The 23,969-nt window shown below is 41.6% G+C and overlaps 1 protein-coding gene across 1 annotated transcript in view; it reads left to right on the top strand.

Moving 5' to 3' along the window:
* The window catches only part of LOC120053895 (copine-2-like), a 48,881-nt gene that overhangs the window by 6,990 nt on the left and 17,922 nt on the right, over nucleotides 1-23,969 (top strand). The window contains exons 9-14 of the mRNA XM_039001188.1: nucleotides 16-102; nucleotides 589-648; nucleotides 5,717-5,850; nucleotides 6,124-6,178; nucleotides 6,800-6,851; nucleotides 7,068-7,201. Coding sequence (XP_038857116.1) covers nucleotides 16-102; nucleotides 589-648; nucleotides 5,717-5,850; nucleotides 6,124-6,178; nucleotides 6,800-6,851; nucleotides 7,068-7,201 — 522 coding nt within the window. The remainder of the gene's footprint in view (nucleotides 1-15; nucleotides 103-588; nucleotides 649-5,716; nucleotides 5,851-6,123; nucleotides 6,179-6,799; nucleotides 6,852-7,067; nucleotides 7,202-23,969) is intronic.

Genomic DNA, 23,969 nt, shown 5'->3' with positions numbered 1-23,969 from the left:
GTTCTTCTGCTCCAGATCGAATTTGAATGCATTAATCCCAAGAAACAGAAGAAGAAAAAGAGCTACAAAAACTCTGGAATCATCATTCTGAAGTCATGCAAGGTGAACCAAAACACCTAGAGACTAATAAATATAGTGTACACTATCCCTCTTCATGACTAATTAGTTAACCCACTATGGCAACCGCAAAATGCAAATTAAGTCTAAAAGGAAACTGCTTTTTAATTAAATTATGAATGCACATTAAAGCCTTAGCCTTATTTTTTTTTATTACAAACAAAATGCCTGTAATTTTGGTTTTGCTGCAGGCAGGGATTAGAGTAATGGCTCAAATCGCTGTTAAATGTATTTATTAATATCAGCACAAAACACCTATCAGTCTCACACAGTCAACCAGGGGCTGCCTGCAGTAATCACCTTTGTTCAGGCAGCCAATTACTGAATATGGAGACTACTCAATCCTATCAAAGTGCCACTTCCTTGCCTTCTCCAATTATTTATCTATAGGAAAAATAATTTGAACTTGCTACAGTATGGATGGAATGGTATGAGCAGCGTTAGAATAATCTTTGAATACTTTCTCCTCAGGTTGAAAGGGACTATACTTTCCTGGACTATATTTTAGGTGGATGCCAAATCATGTTCACTGTGAGTATGTCATCACTCACCTCAATGTGTCTCCCACTTTCTACCTGTAAACTCTGACCCTGTACTCTAACGCTCTACCTGTAAACTCTGACCCTGTACTCCAACGCTCTACCTGTAAACTCTGACCCTGTACGCCAACTCTCTACCTGTAAACTCTGACCCTGTACGCCCACTCTCTACCTGTAAACTCTGACCCTGTACGCCCACTCTCTACCTGTAAACTCTGACCCTGTACGCCCACTCTCTACCTGTAAACTCTGACCCTGTACTCCCACTCTCTACCTGTAAACTCTGACCCTGTACGCCCACTCTCTACCTGTTAACTCTGACCCTGTACGCCAACTCTCTACCTGTAAACTCTGACCCTGTACGCCAACTCTCTACCTGTAAACTCTGACCCTGTACGCCCACTCTCTACCTGTAAACTCTGACCCTGTACGCCCACTCTCTACCTGTTAACTCTGACCCTGTACGCCCACTCTCTACCTGTTAACTCTGACCCTGTACTCCCACTCTCTACCTGTAAACTCTGACCCTGTACGCCCACTCTCTACCTGTTAACTCTGACCCTGTACGCCCACTCTCTACCTGTAAACTCTGACCCTATACGCCCACTCTCTACCTGTAAACTCTGACCCTGTACTCCCACTCTCTACCTGTAAACTCTGACCCTGTACTCCCACTCTCTACCTGTAAACTCTGACCCTGTACGCCCACTCTCTACCTGTTAACTCTGACCCTGTACGCCCACTCTCTACCTGTAAACTCTGACCCTGTACTCCCACTCTCTACCTGTAAACTCTGACCCTGTACGCCCACTCTCTACCTGTAAACTCTGACCCTGTACGCCCACTCTCTACCTGTAAACTCTGACCCTGTACTCCCACTCTCTACCTGTAAACTCTGACCCTGTACGCCCACTCTCTACCTGTTAACTCTGACCCTGTACGCCCACTCTCTACCTGTAAACTCTGACCCTGTACGCCCAGTCTCTACCTGTTAACTCTGACCATATACGCCCACTCTCTACCTGTAAACTCTGACCCTGTACGCCCACTCTCTACCTGTAAACTCTGACCCTGTACTCCCACTCTCTACCTGTAAACTCTGACCCTGTACTCTCTACCTGTAAACTCTGACCCTGTACGCCCACTCTCTACCTGTAAACTCTGACCCTGTACTCCCACTCTCTACCTGTAAACTCTGACCCTGTACTCCCACTCTCTACCTGTAAACTCTGACCCTGTACGCCCACTCTCTACCTGTTAACACTGACCCTGTACGCCCACTCTCTACCTGTAAACTCTGACCCTGTACTCCCACTCTCTACCTGTAAACTCTGACCCTGTACTCCCACTCTCTACCTGTTAACTCTGACCCTGTACGCCCACTCTCTACCTGTTAACTCTGACCCTGTACTCCCACTCTCTACCTGTAAACTCTGACCCTGTACTCCCACTCTCTACCTGTAAACTCTGACCCTGTACGCCCACTCTCTACCTGTTAACTCTGACCCTGTACGCCCACTCTCTACCTGTTAACTCTGACCCTGTACGCCCACTCTCTACCTGTAAACTCTGACCCTGTACTCCCACTCTCTACCTGTAAACTCTGACCCTGTACGCCCACTCTCTACCTGTAAACTCTGACCCTGTACTCCCACTCTCCTAGTGGCCGGTTATTTAATGCAGGAAAACTGAAATCCGTTTTATCTCAATTCTACCAGCATGTCATCTGTGCAACTAGAGACTAAAAACTCTAGATCACCTTTACTCCACAAACAGAGACATACAAAGCTCTCCTTCACCTTCCATTTGGAAAATCTATCCTCCTGATTCCTGCTTACAAGCAAAATCTCAAACAGGAAGTATCAGTGACTCACTACTGTTACTGTCAAAATTATTTATTAAATTAATAAAAAATAGACATCGGTGAAAGGCGCATTGGCCCCCAGAACTCGTGAGCCCCTCCGCCTTCCGGGGGCTGTCGGGTACGCCAGTGCCTCCTGTACTCCCTGTTCACCCACGACTGCACCCAGGCCTGATCACTGTTGATGATGAGATAGTGATGAGACAGCCTAAAGGGAGGAGTTCAGAGACCTGGCAGTGAGGTGCCAGTACAACAACCTCTCCCTCAACATCAGCAAGACAAAGAAGCTGATCGTGGACTAAAGGAAATGGAGGGCCCAGCACGCCCCCATTAACATCGGCGGAGCTGTAGTGGAGAACCTCGAAAGCTTCAGGTTCCTCAGAGTGCTTGGCATCAACTGTAAGGTGCTACAGAGGGTAGTGCGTACGACCCAGTACATCACTGGGGCCGAGCTCCCTGACAACCAGGACCTCTATACCAGGTGGTGTCAGAAAAATACCTTAAAAATGGTCAGACTCCAGCCACCCATGTCATAGACTGTTCTCTCTATTACTGCACGACAAGAGGTACCGATGCGGTACGACAAGTCTGTAACCAACAAGACCCTGAACAGCTTCTACCCCCAAGCTACAAACCTGCTTAATAGTTAGTCCAGGTAGCTATTTCTTAACTATTTAACTATCTGCATTGACCCTTTTTGCACTAACTTGTATATAGCCAAGTTGTTGTTACTCATTGTGTGTCTATTATTACTTTTATAATTATTACATGTTTTATTGTTCTATTATTTCTCTATTTCTTTGACTGCATTGTCAGGAAAGGCTCGTAAGTAACCATTTCACTGTTAGTCCACACCTGTTGTACGAAGCATGAGAGTGATGTGACGAATACAATTTTATTTGATTTTATTTTTGACTTACACCAACAACAAAAAAACATGTATTTTTTTAATTTGAACATAACACACTTGCATATGTTACTTCATTCATTGAATGCACACTATAGTACTGTAAATCTTTGGAAACATGGTACAGGTGTAGGATCTTCAAGGTTTAAAAAGGCTTCCAAAATGTATAATTTCCACTTTAAAATGTCAGACTTGATTGGCCCTAACTATAAATGTATAATCCACACAACAATTCACATTTCCTGTTGCTGAAGGATTATTTTCCTGCTGTGAGAAACAGGTCAAATTAAGATCCTATAGGTTCAGATTTCTCCATAGTAGGAGAAAATTGTCATTGGTCTATTTTTGGCTCAGATGATGAGAGAAACATTGTGCGTCCCTGGTGATGTCACACCTTTGTGTCAGAGCTCTATTATTGGCCAGCCAGTGTATTTATCTCCAATTGTGCTGAAACATTGTCTACCACCATTTACGTATCCATGCTACTGTGAAATACTCCGAGGATCTGTTCCCTTTGTGGTGCCAAAATATGTGCATGATCTATTTTCCTATTTTCTCAGCAAAATAGCTCCACTTGTATTTTATTATTCCCTGAATAGCAACATCAACTTTCCATTAACGTTTCATTCTGCCACACCTCTTTAGTTACTTGTATGTGGCCAGATGTGTTTATTTATGTGGTTGTGGACCACAGACCTTGTTCTGATTAGCAGGCTCTATGTGTGGTCCTGTTCAAGAAATGATTTTCTCCCCGTGTTATTGTCAGAATTTTTTTTAAAGCAAATGGAACATTTGTGTTGCCATAGTTACTGTGATTTGTGCCGAAGCGAGACTATGTCTTTGCAGGAATAAAAGGGAGAGAGAGAGACTGAAAACAATAATAGGAACATGACTGGAGACTATCTCCATGGTTTGGCTTTTCTGTTTGTAATGTATCCATAATGTTTTTGTCCTTTTAGTTTACATTTTCTAAAAACCTAGCTGCTAGGCAGGAAATTTGAAATGAATCCTGACAGTTTTACAAAATGTTTCCCATTTTAAAGGAGGAGGTACTACAATTTATACTGGGACAATTATATTTGTATTAAAAAATATATTCAAAACACCAGTAGTAACACCTTAATCATCTACCTTAATCCAATATGATAATTACAATTATTTAAAGAGTTCACACCTGCATGTTATAATTCAGTCAAGATCGGTGTCTGAGAAAGAATGTGAATCAAAATCCTCAAAGGTGCATCCTGCAGTTCTCTTAATCTGCTTTCTTTTGTCAGAGTTCTTTGATTTGTCTCACAGAGAAAGATGTTCTCTCTCTCTGTTCCACTGCATTCAATCAGATTTAGCATGCACCTAATCCTAATCTGTTAGAGGGGAAATCTGCTCTACAGAGATGCAGATGAAAACCCTGCTCATATATAGACTGGAACTAGAGACTACAATGTTTGCAGTAGTTGCATGGGAAAATGTATTGACTATATAACACAGTAGTATAGCATTGTATTAAAAGCAGCTTTAGACTATTTGTCAAACTAGCCTACAGGTCAGACCTGCGTGGAACGTGTGGAGCGGTGCTTAGGAGACCAGTGTTAAGACTTGTTATCATTCATGAGGTCATCTGATTGTACATTAGGTTGTTATCACAGCACCGGCCAGCCCTTTCAGAACCCTGTACCCAGAGTTAAAGGTATGGTTAAGAAACATGGTCATTCATCTGGACTAAATTGAGATAAAGCTAAAGATTTGAGTCAGTTCCCTGCTCATGCAGAGTAGCAGCACACTCATCACATTGCCTAGGGCTTGATTGAGACGCAGGGGATTGGGCATATGAAGTGGCACCCTGATTCTGTCAGATCTCATCTCTCTCTCCCTTTCCCTCTCTTTCTGTCTTTCTCACCCTCTCTTTCTCTCTTTCTCTCTCTTCTCTTTTTCTCCTCACCTTGTCCATCTATTGTCTAATAGAGGCTGTCTAGTTATCAGCCACAACTTTGGTAGGAACTGGAGGAGATCTGAGTAGAAGCCATGCTCTTTGATAGGATTGTTGGTTAAAGGCATTAGCATGGACTGAATGAAGATGTGGGCTTGGGAGGGCTTGTTAGTTGAAATCTTTGAGTTAATTACCATGTTTATATTGTAACCATCTTTGCCCGAGGACAGGATCCTGAAATAAGGCTCTGTAGGATTCACTGGAATCTTTTTATATGCTCCACACCTTTGTTCATATTTAAGCTGATTTATAGGCTTTGTTTGTGTTTGTGAGCATGTCTGTCTCCTGTCTTGCTATTCCTGTAGGTTGGCATTGATTTCACAGCGTCTAATGGGAACCCTCGGGAGGCCTCCTCTCTTCACTTCATCAACCCTCTGGGCAGCAATGAGTACCTGTCCGCCATCCTGGCTGTGGGCCAGATCATCCAGGACTATGACACGTGAGTCCCATTAGTGTAAACAGTAATAACAGGACTCAATATGATCAAATCACAGATAAATAAAGTATTATATTTTATACATCACAGTCATAAGTCACTAAAAGGTCTCTTCAACTCTTCTAATTCTGTCTACTCAGTCATATTCTTTATGTCACTCATTGTTTCTGATAAAGTACCATCCCGAGTTTATTGAGACATTCCATAATGCAAAATTGCATGTTGAATTCTGATGAAGTTGCTTTTTACTGTCAATCTGTTGCCCTCCTTCCTCAGTGACAAAATGTTTCCTGCTCTGGGATTTGGGGCTCAACTCCCTCCAGACTGGAAAGTAAGTGTATAAACTGTCTACATGTGAGGGTGTGTCTTCACGGCACACTACATATGATAGACGTAGAGCCAAAAAGAATGCTAAAGAGAAGAGGGAGACTGGAAGACAGCGGCATCACAGAGTATGTATAAAACATGCATATTCCAATAATTATGCAACTGTAATCCCATCTGGGTTGCCATGGCACTGCACTGATGTAAAGGACAACGGAATGAGGAGGCTGAGCAACAGAAATGGACAGAATATTTAGCCTTGCGTTCAGATACTTTATGGGAAGTGTTTAGGGAGGTTAAATCCATCAGTGGTCTGAGAGGACTAGAGGAAGAAGAGAGGGAGAGGTTGAAACAATTGGAATGAAAGGGCACTGCAGGGATGGGAATGTATGTAATGGTTTTGGAGAGGAGGAGAGCAAGAAAGAATAGATCATGTGAAGCAGGGGGAATGGAGGAAGAGAAAATGCTTGTCACATAATTCACTGCTTTTCCCACCTGCTACAATCATACAATGGAAATGCATATTTCTAGTGCTCCCACATTCCTCTACAGTCTCTAACAGCCATTGGAAATTCTCAATGTACAATTTCTGCACCTGAGGCTTGGTTTTTGTCTCCTGTACCTGCAGGTGTCTCATGAATTTGCCATCAACTTTGACCCCACCAATCCATTCTGCCAAGGTGAGCAATTATTATGTTTTCTATAACCCCCGTTAAAAACCTTATTACAATGTACTCACTGCAGGCTGCACTTACTAGGGTTTGTTTCTTGCTTTATCCATGGAGTGGGTGTTATTTCGCATTTATTTGAGAACTACCATATTTAGCCCTCTGTCTGCTGGTGAGGGTGCTGGTTTGTGCTGGTTTCCATGTGTGATTCCTGTTTCCTATGGTCAGGCGTGGAGGGGATTGCCCAGGCCTACTCTGTCTGCCTGCCTCACATCCGTTTCTACGGCCCCACGAACTTCTCCCCCATCATCACCCATGTGGCCCGCTTTGCCACCCAGGCCCTTCAACAGGAGACTGCTGCGGTGAGGAATGCTTGTTATCACTATTAGGATTTCTAGTTTCATTGTTTTATTGCTTATCCATTTTCATTTTATTGAATCTGTCATTTTCCTGTTAAAGATGTCTATCCGACTCATGTTATTAATGAGTCAACATTACCAGTTCCAAATTATATGTAAATCCCCCCACATGACCAATGCTTATTGACTTTAAAGGCGGGTGCACTTTGTAGTAAACACAAGCACTGTTCCACTGCCCAGGGCCAGATGTGGTAGCACATGCTGATCATGTGATGGGTTTGCCAACAGTAACCCAGAGCTCCTGAAGTCACAGAACCTTTAAACATTCACAAGGTTGAAGAGGTATATAGGGTACTAGGGGGTAACTAACCCCCTGGGGTAACTGCCCCCACCCCCTGTAATTCACATTAAGACCACAAGATGTCACCAAATAATTTTTTCAACACTTTTTTCAACATTTTTTCAACACTGCTCTTGCTCAACAACAAAAAATCTTCTGTGTCATCACAATTTTTGGAGATATTTCAACAAAACGATTTTGTGGTAAGTTGATATAATTTTCTTACATTTTGAAAAAGTTGTAGATATATTCCAATGAAGATAGATCTATAATTGTTTTAAATATACAAGTAGGAAAGCCTTAAGATAAATAATCCACTTGTTTAGAGAGACATTTTTTTCTTAAAGTAGTAATATGTTGGATGAGTGTGTTGGGGGCAACACCCCCCCCCCCCCCCCCATTATGAATGTGTTTCTACTAGTCATTTAGACAATGACTAGCCTAGTTAGTGCTAGTTTATGTTAACTTTCTAGCTAGAAACTTCCCTAGCAGTAAATGCTAGCCAGCTAGCTAGTTAGCATAAGCTGCTAGGAGTGCTAGCTAGCAACCTTACTACCAGATCGTTTGACGTAACATACATAAAAAATATAACGTAACTTAATTGCAGTTGTCAATGTGTCCACTGGTGACTGATAGCTTTACAGTTAATGTTACTTTATAGCCTTTTGCATTTTATGTCATATAGCTAGATAGTGTGGTGTGTGTTTATTTTATTTGTTATGTTTGGAAAGTTGAGTGAGAGAGTAATGAAATGGTTGCATATCCCAGAGCCAATGTATTGCTGTGAGTCGGGTATGAGAGGGCTTTCAATGTTGTTCAGATGATGGATATACTTTTATAATGAATTATACGTCTTATTTATTTATTGTCCTATCATGGGGAACTACATTTTTAAAATAAATTCTATCTAATTATTTATTATCCTATTTTAATGGTACGGTCCATGGCCCTATACCCTAGACACCCACATGAATGGCCCAGATACTAAGGAGAAGTCCCTAACTGTTTTATGTGCATGCTGTAAGCGGTCTGTATGCAGCCAAAATGAGGTCAGAGACCAAGAGCAGCACTGCCCCCTCAAGATTCTGAGCCTGCTTGGCAGGGTTGGTCCTGCAAAGCCAAAGCCCCCTAAAGGGAGAGCATAATAAACAAGGAAATTCTCAAAGCTGCTAATGAGAACCTTGACGACCTTGTACCTAGCCGGTGGGGATTCCGGTGGGGTGCCCCCACCCAGGCAGTGGCAGTGCTGGCAACACTAGCTGCAGTAACCCATGGGGAGGGGGTCACACTCGGACATTCAGAGAAGGGGTATATTATTGTGGCCCTGGTGGCACGAAATCAAAGTCGGACTGCATGGAGATGCTTGGGAACATGGTCATGACGGATGACCGTATTGTGGGTGTTTCAGGAAGAAGGTATACATTTGACCTCCATCATCTAGGATGTGACAATGGTAAATAAATCTCTACATTTATGCTCATTTTTTGCGCGGTCTTGCAGGCCTTTTCATGCAGCTGCAACTGCAAGTACATTTGTAAATCATGACCTATCTTGAGTTGGGCTCTGGGATGGTGCAATTGTTGAGGAAGTGAGCTTATGGTTGTGTGGGGGTAAGGGCTGAATGTGTGTGGGTGTATGTGTGTATCCCACAACTGTTGCGAAGGAAGAAGTAAAAGATGTTAGGGACTATAGAGGATGATCCACAGCAATATATAATACAAATCGAGGTGAGGGCGATGGAAATGCATTTGGCAATGGATCTACTTCAATTCGGTAAATGGCACTGTGTGCTCTTTTCAAAGGATGGATCCCAGTCGGTCCAGGGCTATGGGATACAGGGGGTCGAGGGTGGTCTGCCGGGCATTGGGATGACAACCCAACTCGAGATGAGGGCTTTTAGCGGGTGGAATAGTAGGGACCAATTGGAGGTTTACTTAGTAGAAATGCAAATATCATGGTACAACTATATAGACACTCAATCATTATGTTACTTTTTAATAGGACGTTTACAAACATATATTTTGATAAAAATAATTGAAAGGTGTGTCTCATTATGGTAAGTGGTGAAATAAGTATAGCCAGTTACAATTGTAATGGCTTAGCAGATAATAAGAAAAGACGATCAGTATTTACCTGGCTAAAAGAGAAGGATTATAATATCTATTGTTTACAGGAAACCCATTCAACAGTTTTAGATGAAGTTTTGTGGAAAAAGAACTGGGGGGGCGAAATATATTTCTCCCATGGGCAAAGAAATTCAAAAGGGGTGATGGTTTTAATTAACAATCATTTTGATCCAAATGTGCAACTTGTCCAAACAGATCCTCAAGGTAGATAGATTATTTTAAATATGTTATTGGACAATAAACAGATATGGCTTATTAACCTATACAGTCCGAATAATGATGATCCAAACTTCTTTGACAATATATATAAGAATGTATCAACTCTACAAGCAACACTAGACTCTATTATTATAGTGGGAGATTTTAATACGGTCTTAAATACCTCTATGGACCGGAAAGGAAATCACACTACAAACTATCACCCTCAGGCACGTAAGGAAATCAGGAATGTCATGGATATATTGGAATTAGTGGATATATGGAGACTTAAATACCCTGACCTTGTCACGTTCCTGACCTGTTTTCCTTTTTTCTTGTATTTATTTAGTTGGTCAGGGCGTGAGTTGGGTGGGTTGGTCTATGTGTGTTTTTCTATGTTGGGGTTTTTGTGTTCGGCCTGGTATGATTCTCAATCAGACGCAGCTGTAGATCGTTTGTTCCTGATTGAGAATCATACTAAGGCAGCCGGGGTTTCACGTGTGTTTTGTGGGTGGTTGTATCGCGTGTCTGCATTCGTGCCACACGGGACTGTTTGTCGGTTGTTTTATGTTAGTTTTGTTTCGTGTTCAGTTTCGAGTCATTAAAATATCATGGACACAAATCACTCCGCGTATTGGTCTGATCCTTCTCGCCTCTCCTCCTCGTCCGAGGAGGAGGATTACGACGACCGTTACAGAACCACCCACCAATCTAGGATCAAGCGGAGTGCAAACGGGCAGCGACAGCAGTGGGAAAAAAACCAGGACTCCTGGACTTGGGAGGAGATCCTGGACGGCAAAGGACCCTGGGCTCAGCCAGGGGAATATCGCCGTCCCAAGGCGGAGCTGGAGGCAGCGAAGGCAGAGAGGCGCTGGTATGAGGAGGCAGCGCGGCGACGCGGTTGGGAGCCCGAGAGTCAGACCCAAAAATTTCTTGGGGGAGGGCACACGAGGAGTGTGGCAAAGCCGGGTAGGATACCTGAGCCAACTCCCCGTGCTTACTGTGGAGTGAGAGGGCGTCGTACTGGTCAGACACCGTGTTATGCGGTAAAGTGCACGGTGTCCCCAGTACGCGTGCTTAGCCCAGTGCGGGCTATTCCACCTCGCCGCACTGGTAGGGCTAAATTGGGCATCGAGCCGGATGTCATGAAGCCGGCCCAACGCATCTGGCCACCAGTGCGTCTCCTCGGGCCGGCATACATGGCACCAGCCTTACAGATGGTGTCCCCGGTTCGCCAGCATAGCCCAGTGCGGGCTATTCCACCTCGCCGCACTGGCAGGGCTACGGGCACCATTCAACCTGGTAAGGTTGGGCAGGCTCGGTGCTCAAGAGCACGTGTCCTCCTTCACGGTCCGGTATACCCGGTGCCACCTCCAAGTACCAGTCCACCGGTGGCAGCCCCCCGCACCAGGCTGTCTCTCCGGGTTCTCTCTCCAGCGCAGCCAGTGCCTATACCACGCACCAGGTCTACAGTGCGTCTCAGCCGGCCAAAGTCTGCCGTCTGCCCAGCGCTGTTTGAGCTGCCTGCCTGCCCAGCGCTGTTTGAGCTGCCTGCCTGTCCAGCGCTGTTTGAACTGTCTGCCTTCCCAGCGCTGTATGAACTGTCTGCCTGCCCAGCGCTGTCCGTCGGTACTGAGCCTTCAGAGCCGTCCAGCCAGGACCAGCCAGAGCCGTCCAGCCAGGACCTGCCAGAGCCGTCCAGCCAGGACCTGCCAGAGCCGTCCAGCCAGGACCTGCCAGAGCCGTCCAGCCAGGACCTGCCAGAGCCAGCCAGCCAGGATCCGCCAGAGCCAGCCAGCCAGGATCCGCCAGAGCCAGCCAGCCAGGATCCGCCAGAGCCAGCCAGCCAGGATCCGCCAGAGCCAGCCAGCCAGGATCCGCCAGAGCCAGCCAGCCAGGATCCGCCAGAGCCAGCCAGCCAGGATCCGCCCCTCAGTCTGGTGCTGTCCCTCAGTCTGGTGCTGTCCCTCAGTCTGGTGCTGTCCCTCAGTCTGGTGCTGCCCCTCAGTCCGGTGCTGCCTTTTGGTAGAGTGGGTTTGACATGGAGGGTGGCCATTGGGAGGAGACCACGGAAGCGGGGTTTGACTATGGTGGGTTGGGGACCACGACCAGCGCCAGAGCCGCCACCGTGGACAGACGCCCACCCAGACCCTCCCCTAGAGTTTATGCGGGTGCGCCCGGAGTTCGCACCTTAAGGGGGGGGTTATGTCACGTTCCTGACCTGTTTTCCTTTTTTCTTGTATTTATTTAGTTGGTCAGGGCGTGAGTTGGGTGGGTTGGTCTATGTGTGTTTTTCTATGTTGGGGTTTTTGTGTTCGGCCTGGTATGATTCTCAATCAGACGCAGCTGTAGATCGTTTGTTCCTGATTGAGAATCATACTAAGGCAGCCGGGGTTTCACGTGTGTTTTGTGGGTGGTTGTATCGCGTGTCTGCATTCGTGCCACACGGGACTGTTTGTCGGTTGTTTTATGTTAGTTTTGTTTCGTGTTCAGTTTCGAGTCATTAAAATATCATGGACACAAATCACTCCGCGTATTGGTCTGATCCTTCTCGCCTCTCCTCCTCGTCCGAGGAGGAGGATTACGACGACCGTTACAGACCTAGTGAGATATACATGGCGGAGGCTTAATCAAGCTAGTCGCCTTGACTACTTTCTTATATCATTCTCTCTGGCACCAAAAGTTAAAAAGTGTTTGATAGGGGACAGAATGCGGTCGGACCATCACATAATTGGCATATATATTACTCTTACAGAATTTCCACGTGGGCGAGGATATTGGAAATTTAATCAAAGCCTACTAGATGATAAATTGTTTAGAACTAGGACAGAAGAATTTATAACTGACTTTTTTAGACATAACATAGGTACAGCAGATCCCCATATTGTATGGGACACTTTTAAGTGTGCCTTTAGAGGCCATGCAATTCAGTACTCATCTATAAAACAAAAGCAATTTAGATCAAAAGAGTCCATATTAACAAAGGAAATTGAAGGACTAACAGTACAGTTAGATAACAATAAAAACGGTACCATAGAGGCACAGAATAAGTTAGAGGAAAAACAAAAAGAAATGGAGGAACTTATTCAAGAAAGATCCAGTGTAATATATTATAAAAATAAAGCGAACTGGATGGAATATGGGGAAAAATGCACCAAATTCTTTCAATCTTCAATATAGAAATGCTACCAAAAAAAACGTATTAAAACTTGTTACAAATGATGGAGTCACGCATGATTCACCAAATGATATTTTGAAAGAGGAAGTAAAGTACTTTAAGAATATGTTTTCGTTTCAGGCTCCTCCATCTCCACTAACTGAAACTAATTGTATGGATTTTTTTCCTAATAATAATGTAAAATTAACATCTGTACAGAAAGACTCATGTGAAGGCCTAATTACAGAGGAGGAACTACTTGATGCAATTGGGGCCTTTAAGGATGGGAAAACTCCAGGACTGGATGGCATACCAGTGGAAGTATACAAACATTTTTTTGATATACTCAAAGGACCATTATTAGCTTGTTTTAACCACTCCTATATAAATGATAGATTATCAGACACGCAACAAGAAGGTGTGATATCATTATTACTGAAACAGGACCCAAGTGGTATATATAAAGATCCAGTCCATTTAAAAAATTGGAGACCTCTTACACTTCAGTGTTGTGATGCAAAAATCCTAGCAAAATGCTTGGCGCATAGAATAAAAAAAGTTTTGTCAGATATCCTAATCAGACAGGTTTTTTACATGGACGATACATTGGAGATAATATAAGGCAAGTACTGGAAACAATAGAACACTATGAAATATCGGGGACACCAGGCCTGGTTTTCATAGCTGATTTTGAAAAGGCTTTTGATAAAGTACGACTGGAGTTTATATATAAATGTAAATATTTCAAGTTTGGGGAATCTCTTATAAAATGGGTTAAAATTATGTATAGTAACCCTAGGTGTAAAATAGTAAATAATGGCTACATCTCAGAAAGTTTTAAACTATCTAGAGGAGTAAAACAAGGTTGTCCACTATCGGCATATCTATTTATTATTGCCATCGAAATGTTAGCTGTTAAAATTAGATCAAACAATTAATATTAAGGGATTAGAAATCCAGGGCCTAAAAACTAAGGTGTCATTGTACACTGATGATTCATGTTTTCTTTTAAAACCACAACTAGAGTCTCTCCACGGCCTCTTAGAGGATCTAGATACATTTGCTATCCTCTCTGGATTAAAACCAAATTATGATAAATGTACCATATTACGTATTGGATCACTAAAAATACACATTTTACATTGCCATGTAGTTTACCAATTAAATGGTCTGACGGAGATGTGGACATACTCGGTATACAAATCCCAAAAGAAAGAAATGATCTCACTCCAATAAATTTTTATAGAAAGTTAGCAAAAATAGATAAGATCTTGCTACCATGGAAAGGAAAATACCTGTCTATTTGTGGGAAAATCACCCTGATTAACTCTTTAATCATATCACAGTTTACCTATTTGCTTATGGTTTTGCCTACACCTAGTGACCTGCTTTTTAAATTATATGAACAAAAAATATTCCATTTTATTTGGAACGGCAAGCCAGATAAAATTAAAAGGGCCTATTTATATAACGAATATGAATTCGGAGGGCAGAAATTATTAAATATTAAAGCATTAGACCTCTCACTAAAGGCATCAGTCATACAAAAGTTATACTTAAATCCAAACTGGTTCTCTAGTAAATTGGTACGAATGTCTCATCCTATGTTCAAGAAGGGCCTTTTTCCCTTTATTCAGATTACACCTGCTCACTTTCGGTTGTTTGAAAAGGAAATAATCTCCAAAATATCTTTATTTTTTAAACAAGCCTGAGAAAGTTGGTTGCAATTTCAGTTTAATCCACCTGAAAGGACGGAACAAATAGTACAACAAATATTGTGGTTAAATTCAAATATAGTAATTGATAAAAAAACTGTATTTATCGAAGAAATTTTTTAAAAAGGTATAATTTTTGTGAATGATATCATAAATAGGACTGGTGGAGTAATGTCACACATGCAGCTAACACAGACATTTGGAAATGTCTGCTCTACCCAAAATTACAACCAATTAATTGCAGCATTACCACAAAAATGGAAGAGGCAAGTAGAAGGGGAAAAAAGTAAGGAACTTGTATGTCGGGCCCTATATTAAAGAACATAAATGGTTAAAGAAAAGTGTGATAAATAAAAACATATACCAATTTAATTTAAGGACCAAAAAACTGACAGCTGTGCCATATAAATTGCAAAATAGTTGGGAAGAGATTTTCGATGTACCCATTCCATGGCACATGGTTTATGAATTGATACGCAAAACAACGCCGGATTCAAAACTTCGAATTTTTCAATTTAAATTACTGTACAAAATTCTTGCAACTAATAGAATGTTATATATATGGGGGATACAATCTTCCCAGCTCTGCAGATTCTGCTGTGAGGAGGCAGAGTCATTAGATCATTTATTTTGGTATTGTCCGTATGTAGCTCGTTTTTGGTCACAGGTCCAGGAATGGCTGAAGAATTGCAACATTTGCGTAGAACTAACACTACAGATAGCAATACTGGGGGATTTGAAAAGCCATAGTCAATCAATCAATAATATAATAATTATTTTAGCAAAAAAAAATATTTTTAATTTACAATCCGTGGAAGCTATGAGAATAGGAAGATTCAAATCTTTTGTGAAGCATCACAGCACAGTTGAAAAATATATGGCAAATAAAAATCCGAAATGGATGATGTTGGAAGATAGATGGGAAGGGTTGAGTGGAGCTGAAGGGTGGGACTAATAACAAGATAAACAATGTAGGGCATACGGGATCTGTGAAATGTGTATAGGTGCGGAGCTTTTGTGAAATAGCACAGTTACAAGTGGAAATCAAACTGGATGGACAACAGAAATAGAGGAAGGACTAAGAACAAACAAGAGAGAACTATTATAAAGTAGACTGTGTCTGTAAAATGTGTATAAGATGTATAAATTGAAGGTAAAAACAGAAATGTTTATCAGTTTACTCCAATTGGGGGATCGGTGGTAGGGTTTGCGGGGAATAATAATAAAGGTATATTCTTTAAAAAAGTATGTATGTCTATATAGGTATGTGTATGTATATATGTGTATATGTATGCATACGTGTATGGATATATATATTTACCCCAAAAAATATGGGGGATTGGAAATGATGCAGACAATTACATTGGAAGCAACATTCTTTCCGCAATATTAAGCTGATACACCCCTAAGAAAAAAAAAGAAGAAAAAAAAAGTTACTTTATAGCCTTTTGCATTTTATGTCATATAGCTAGATAGCTAGCCATGTTTGTAAGAGAGAGCTTTTCAATTGGCATCTCTCCCCTTGTTTTCAGTCACAGGTGGGGACATGGATTAGGTGTGAGCAGTGCAGGAGGTGGGCTCATGAGTTGTGCTCCAATTTGACTGGGGATAGCTTGTTTTGTGACCTATGTACAAATTAGAATCGTGCAATAGCAGAGCATAAGAGAATTGCCTCCAATGTTACACTGAATTAATTAGTTAAGTTATTATTATGAATTATTCAATTCCAATGTTATTTAATGTTATTAGTTATATTCCATTCCAATATTATATTCTAATGAATATTTTTTTAATGAATTAAAAACAACTATTGAAACCCTTTTGCTCCTGAATGTAATTTTAAAGACTGCTGGGATGTAAAATCTTGCATTATTTAAATCATATTTAGTGTAATTTACATAATGTACTGTATGGAAAAGGATCAACAAAGAAAGAACAAAGAAAATGAATGTGCAGGTCAGTTAAAACAAGGGACTTAACATCACATCTCCTCATAGTATGGATATTAATGGTGACATGTGCAACACCATTCCCCCTCCCCATATTTTATTTAAATAATAAAAACAAGACATTTAGACTTCGCTTTAATGTATTACTAACTAAAGAATTTCAAAATAAAACTGAATAAATGGATTTTAACACTTGTGTGGAACCCTATGCCATAATCTACTACCGGGGGGGGGGGCAGTTACCCAGGTACTTTTTTTTAAAGACCCTTTTCTAAAACAACATTTCATGAAATTACAAAAAAAGTGTAAACTGTAGCCATTTATTTCCCTTTATAGTTTATTTGCCTAAGTATGACCTTCATCCACATACCAATTTTTTTCCCCAAATGTTGCTTTTTTGTGTCAGCAATTAGACATTTCTTGTTACTCCCAGGTACCCTACCACTGAGCCATTACATGACGTCTTCTTGGTCCAGGTAGAGGTTTTTATAGAAGATTCCATATCCATGGAAACTTACCCTCACCCTTGCTGAAGCAACTCAAAAAACATATTTAACAATATTGGAAATAGCTGGAGTGATGTCTACATCATCAACTCTATACGCAACCTATTCAAACACTTTGTACTCATGCCTGTTTTTACAACAATAGTGCTCTGTATTCTGCCTCTCATGCATAATGAGACATAACAGGCTCTAGCTTATTGGTAAAGTCATAACAGTTACAGAGTAAAGAGTCCATCTCATTGGACAGCCTTCCCTGTACGAATAATTGTTTCCTGTGTTTATCAGACAGGCTTGTTTCCCTCAGAGCTGCTCAGCATGCTGTAATTAGAAAATAATGAGTCCCCTTACTGCTGTTCACACGGGCCTATCAGCAAGCTGTGTGTTTTGTGTGTGTGTGTGTGTGTGTGTGTGTGTGTGTGTGTGTGTGTGTGTGTGTGTGTGTGTGTGTGTGTGTGTGTGTGTGTGTGTGAGTGTGTGTGAGTGTGTGTGAGTGTGTGTGAGTGTGTGTGAGTGTGTGTGTGTGTGTGTGTGTGTGTGTGTGTGTGAGTGTGTGTGTGTGTGTGTGTGTGTGTGTGTCTGTGTCTGTGTGTGCGTGCGTTTTGGACAGGGTATGTAAGACTGGAAGTTGGATCCAGCACTAACAGATCCTAATTGCTGTGTGGAAAAACCTCAAAACTCTGATTCTGGTTGTCAGTTCAAAGTCAGCAGAGGCATTTTGAAAATCGCTCTTATTACCAGCCCAGAGGAGAAGAGAGCAGCCATTAAAACCCCCCTTTCAATTCTAGTTATTTATAGAAGGTGATTCAGTGAACAAATGTTCCCTCTTTTCCTTTTGTTGTTCATGGGTTTTAATGACTAATGAGGCGAAGGCCCAGAGTTCTGCTCCATTCTGTTTGCCATCTCTCTGTCTGTCTCTGCTACAGGAGAGGTTCTGACTCTAGACAGAGATGCAGCACTGGAGAATGTGACAGTAAGGATGTGACAGTGGCCACATTTGAGGAGATCACTTTTGTCAAGTTGGGCACCATCATTGTTCACCGCCTTTCAAAGTGTGTTGTATTATGGGGATAAAAATGGTCCGACTTGTGCCTACATGTGATCAAAAATCATGTGATCAAAGGTCATGAAGTTTCGGCTGCAGTCGACTGCGCATTTCTACAGTTGCTCTTCACCAATTCATGCTGGAGCATCACCTGCAATGATTGTCAACCAATCATTGGGGTGTTTTTGTTTGACACACAGGAACGTGACACTCATGTTCATGAGTGTGTGAAATGGGGATTGGAGACATGTTTATTTCAACATTTTAAAGAACAACTTTTATAAACAATGGCAACGCAGGCATGTTGCACCGAGCCTTGCTGTTGGAAAACCACCTCGACTTTAGTCTACAGTCTATTGCTTTCTCCTTACCACTCAAACGAGCCCAGTGACTCTTACATTTTGTCACTTAACAGATCCTCTTGATTTACAGTAGTGAGTGCATAAATGTGACTACTTTTTCCCCTTGGGAATCAAACCCACAATCCTGACATTACAAGCGCCATGCTCTACCAACTGAGACACAAGAGACTGTAGTTTAAACAGACTAGAATGAGACTGTTAAAGAGTATTTTCCTCCAGGGAAGGAAGACTGACCAGGACATAATGTGCAAAGTTAAGGATATACAGTAGCTAACATTCTTATACCCTAAAAATAGTGAAAATACAGCCCAGACCCCTCATTGAACCTTCTGTTTCCTGGCTTCACATTCAGATGTACACAGCATGTGAGTTTGACAAGTAATAGCTTGTTATTATTAAGCATTCTTCAGAGGCTCCTGTGAGCTTTTTGTCCCTAATTGCACCCTGTCACCCCAGAGAAATAGGAGAGAAATAGAGAAAGACCAAGGAGAATTTTACTGCAATTTGCTGTTATGTTAACTGTAAAAACAAGATAAATTAGCTATTGTGTTCACTTCACAAGGTTTTAGAAATGGAAGAGATAAATACCTTGGTGTGTGCATGTGTGCACTCGCAAATCACCTGCTAGGCACTGTAGATGTCTGTCCCTGTCCCTGCCTTAGGTAATGATTTTGGCTGTGTGTGAGTGTGTGCAAAACGGCTGTGCTTCAGCGTGGTAGCTGTGTCTGTCTCTGTCTCTTAGATAATGATTCACTAATGAGCGTGCCTGTAACTACATTAAAGGAGCAGACTTCCCAGCGTCCACAGCATGGGAGCGGGGGCTTCTATCAAACATAGGCCAGCTCTGGTGGCCCTTCTGATGGGAAGCAGGCAGGAGCAAGGGGCCGCAACAGCCAGTATATCTGTGGGACTGTGTTTGTGTGGGAGGAAACTACTGACAAGACTACAGAGATGACTAGAGAGCAGTTAGTACAGACAATAGCCAAGCCGTATGTGTGTGTTGCTGTGTTTGTGAACTTGTCAACGTATATCTGTCTGTGTGTATTTGAGTAAAATCATGCATATTTGTGTACAGTGTTGGGTTTGTTACTTTCTAATGTAATCCACTACAGTTACAGTTACTTGTCCAAATTTTTTATCAATAATGTAACTTTTGGATTACCCGAACTCAGTAACATAATCTGATTACTTTCAGTTACTGTTAGATTGATTTCCCCTTCAGAGGCATTAAACGAAGACAAAAATGAATATTACCAATTGAACAACATCTATTGCAAGATAAATCAATGAGAGTTTACATAGTGTGAGCTCCAAAATATTGGGACAGCGATAATTTTTTGTTGTTGTTTTGGCTCTGTACTCCAGCACTCTGAATTTGAAATGATACAATGACTATGTAGCCGAAACATCAGATGCTAAACTGGACCTTGATAAGCTCAGGTGTGTTTCATGGCTGGATGAAAAGCCAGCACACCCAGTAGCTCTCCACATTTATGCTGACCTTTTTATGTAGGCTACATAGAGACCACACCAATTATTGGTCATGGAAATGTGGTTGTCATGGAGAAGTCATGAAATTCCATCTGTCAAAATGTGTTAACCCTTTATTTAGTGAATAACCAGAGGTCTCTATAGAATACTGTATTCTGGTATTTCTAGCATTCTAATGGACCTACAGCTTCTGCACCTTTGTCATGCCAATTCAAGCACTGGGTAGCATCCACATTAAGTGTTTACAAACATTTAGTGTTTACAAACATATTATATTCTCTTCATATTCTATTCTTATTTACAATAAAAGTTACTCCAAAATGACACCATTCATTTCTATTGGGCACAAAAGAATGATAAACACAACCAAAACAAACAGCAAGTGCATCCAACAAGTTTGTACTGTCACAAGCTTAATGTAGTCATTGCATGCTAGGAATATGGGACCAAATACTTAACTTTTTACTACTTTAATACACATAAGTGAATTTGTCCCAATACTTTTGTATTGTACAAAAAGTGCAGTAATTTCTAAATGGTTCTCCCGATATGGATGAAAATACCCTCAAATTAAAGCTGACAGTACAGAGCCAAAACAACAACAAAATATGTCACTGTCCAAATACTTTTGGAGCTCACTGTAGCTGGCCGTAAACAAATTTAGCATTTTACTTTAGGGATTATGTAGGCTTCTAACACATTGCTTCCTACTTCATAATAGAGACATAATAAAAAGATGAGGCTATATATTTACATTAAAAACCAAAGTTTGTCAGATTTCCAGTCATTCGAATGAATTAAATACTCCTTGATCTTCAAGAATAGGACTTGGAAATAAGCTCAGCAAAAAAAGAAACATCCCTTTTTCAGGACCCTGTCTTTCAAAGATAATTCGTAAAAATCCAAATAACTTCACAGATCTTCATTTTAAAGGATTTAAACACTGTTTCCCATGCTTCCCCCTGTTTCCCAACAATTAATGAACATGCGCCTGTGGATCGGTTGTAAAGACACTAACAGCTTACAGACGGTAGGCAATTAAGGTCACAGTTATGAAAACTTAGGACACTAAAGAGGCCTTTCTACTGACTCTGAAAAACACCAAAAGAAAGATGCCCAGGGTCCCTGCTCATCTGCGTGAACGTGCCTTAGGCATGCTGCAAGGAGGCATGAGGACTGCAGATGTGGCCAGGGCAATAAATTGCAATGTCCGTACTGTGAGACGCCTAAGACAGTACTACAGGGAGACAGGATGGACAGCTGATCATCCTCGCAGTGGCAGACCACGTGTAACAACACCTGCACAGGATCGGTACATGCGAACATCACACCTGCGGGACAGGTACAGGATGACAACAACAACTGCCCGAGTTACACCAGGAACGCACAATCCCTCCATCAGTGATTAGACTGTCCGCAATAGGCTGAGAGAGGCTGGACTGATGGCTTGTAGGCCTGTTGTAAGGCAGGTCCTCACCAGACATCACCGGCAACGACGTCGCCTATGGGCACAAACCCACCGTCGCTGAACCAGACAGGACTGGCAAAAAAGTGCTCTTCACTGACGAGTCGCGGTTTTGTCTCACCAGGGGTGATGGTCAGATTTGCGTTTATCGTCGAAGGAATGAGTGTTATACCGAGGCCTGTACTCTGGAGCGGGATCGATTTGGAGGTGCAGGGTCCGTCATGGTCTGGGGTGGTGTGTCACAGCATCGTCAGACTGAGCTTGTTGTCATTGCAGGCAATCTCAACGCTGTGCGTTACAGGGAAGACATCCTCCTCCCTCATGTGGTACCCTTCCTGCAGGCTAATCCTGATGTGACCCTCCAGCATGACAATGCCACAAGCCATACTGCTCGTTCTGTGCATGATTTCCTGCAAGACAGGAATGTCAGTGTTCTGCCATAGCCAGCAAAGAGCCCGGATCTCAATCCTATTGAGCACATCTGGGACCTGTTGGATCGGAGGTTGAGGGCTAGGGCCATTCCCCACAGAAATATCCGGGAACTTGCAGGTGCCTTGGTGGAAGAGTGTGGTAACATCTCACAGCAAGAACTGGCAAATCTGGTGCAGTCCATGAGGAGGAGATGCAATGCAGTACTTAATGCAGCTGGTGGCCACACCAGATACTGACTGTTACTTTTGATTTTGACCCCCCCTTTGTTAAGGGACACATTATTCCATTTCTGTTAGTCACATGTCTGTGGAACTTGTTCAGTTTATGTCTCAGTTGTTGAATCTTATGTTCATACAAATATTTACACGTGAGAGGACGTTTCTTTTTTTGCTGCGTTTATACATTAGTCTATTTGTTTTACCTGAACAAAACCCCCAAACAAAGGATATATTAGCCTACTCTGTTGTTTATGTTTTTGTCATGGAGGACTTATTGGGCTCATTGCTTCAAAACATGATTGAAAAAGAAATGCTTCTCTCATAGAATGGCATGTTTTGAGCACTACCGATAAGTGCTATTTGCACAGAGGTGGAAAAAGTACCCAATTGTCATACTTGAGTAAAAGTATAGATACCTTAATCGTCAGCCAATAAAATACTACTTGAGTAAAAGTCTAAAAGTATTTGTTTTTAAATATACTTAAGTATCAAAAGTAAATGTAATTGCTAAAATATACTTAAGTATTAAAAGTTAGAGTATAAATAATAAAACATTCCTTATATTAAGCAATGCAGATGGCACCATTTTCTTGTTTTTAAAATGTAGGGATTGCCAGGGGCACACTCAAACACTCAGATATTATTTACAAAAGATGCATTTGTGTTTATTGAGTCTGCCAGGCCAGAGGCAGTAGGGATGACCACGTGTTCTCTTGATAAGTGTGTGAATTTAACAATTTCCCTGTCATGCTAAGCATTCAAAATGTAACGAGTACTTTTGGTTGTCAGGGAAAATGTATGGAGTAAAAAGTACAATATTTTCTTTAGGAATGTAATGAAATAAAAGTAAAAGTGGTCAAAAGTATAAATAGTAAAATAAAGTACAGATACCCCCAAAAACTAGTACTTTAAAGTATTTTGACTTAAGTACTTTACACCACTGTATTTGTATGATGTGAAGAATTAATGCCATATGCTGCATTTGCTATACAGTAGGCCAATTGTTTACATTTTTGTTGGTGACACCATAGAATAGGAATTAGAATACTTAATTAATTTAATAGGATCTCTATGGGTAACACTTTGATATCTCGATAATTTGCAGCTGTTGAAGTCTATCAAAAGTGAGTTTAAGCATGTGTCCCAGTGGCGGCCGCTGATTGGCTGAATAGCCAGGGCGCGAGGTGGTTGGAGTTATCAACAAAGTAGCATGACAGAAATATGATGTCAAGTCTTCGAAACTACCGGTAATTTCTTTGAGAAAATATAATGCATAAAGCAATCTGTGCATTTGAACAACAGTATAAATACACCTGTTTCACTTTTGCATGTCAAAAAACGGATAACCACCGATACACATGCTGCCACTGTTTTGAACAGATTAGATTATACTATTTAGAACGAGCAGCCAGCTCACAGACGAACAAGTGCACCAGGGAGAATGCAACAAGCAGCATGAAGATGCAATAAGTGAAAACACATTATTTAACTGGGGATAGCTAGCTAACATAATGTCACAAAGCATTATATGCTAGCTAGTTAAAGGTGCAAATTGCATAATTCACTCCACCATTTCCTAGTTTCTAAAATTCTAGTAGTTCACCTAATTTCAGTTTATGTGACTAAACAAGCAAGTGTAGAGAATCATTGTACCATTAATCCGCTGTGAAATGTATTTTCAATAACTAAATACATTGTACTTTCAGCTGTTTGAAGTTGGTGTACAAACCAAAAGTAAAAGACGCAAAAGCTAACCTTAAGACCTGGAAG

The sequence above is a fragment of the Salvelinus namaycush genome, chromosome 9 (assembly GCF_016432855.1).
Source record: "Salvelinus namaycush isolate Seneca chromosome 9, SaNama_1.0, whole genome shotgun sequence".
NCBI classification, from domain to species: Eukaryota; Metazoa; Chordata; class Actinopteri; order Salmoniformes; family Salmonidae; genus Salvelinus; species Salvelinus namaycush.
The sequence above is the reverse complement of the archived record's forward strand: the minus strand, read 5'-3'. Positions and strand labels throughout refer to the sequence as shown.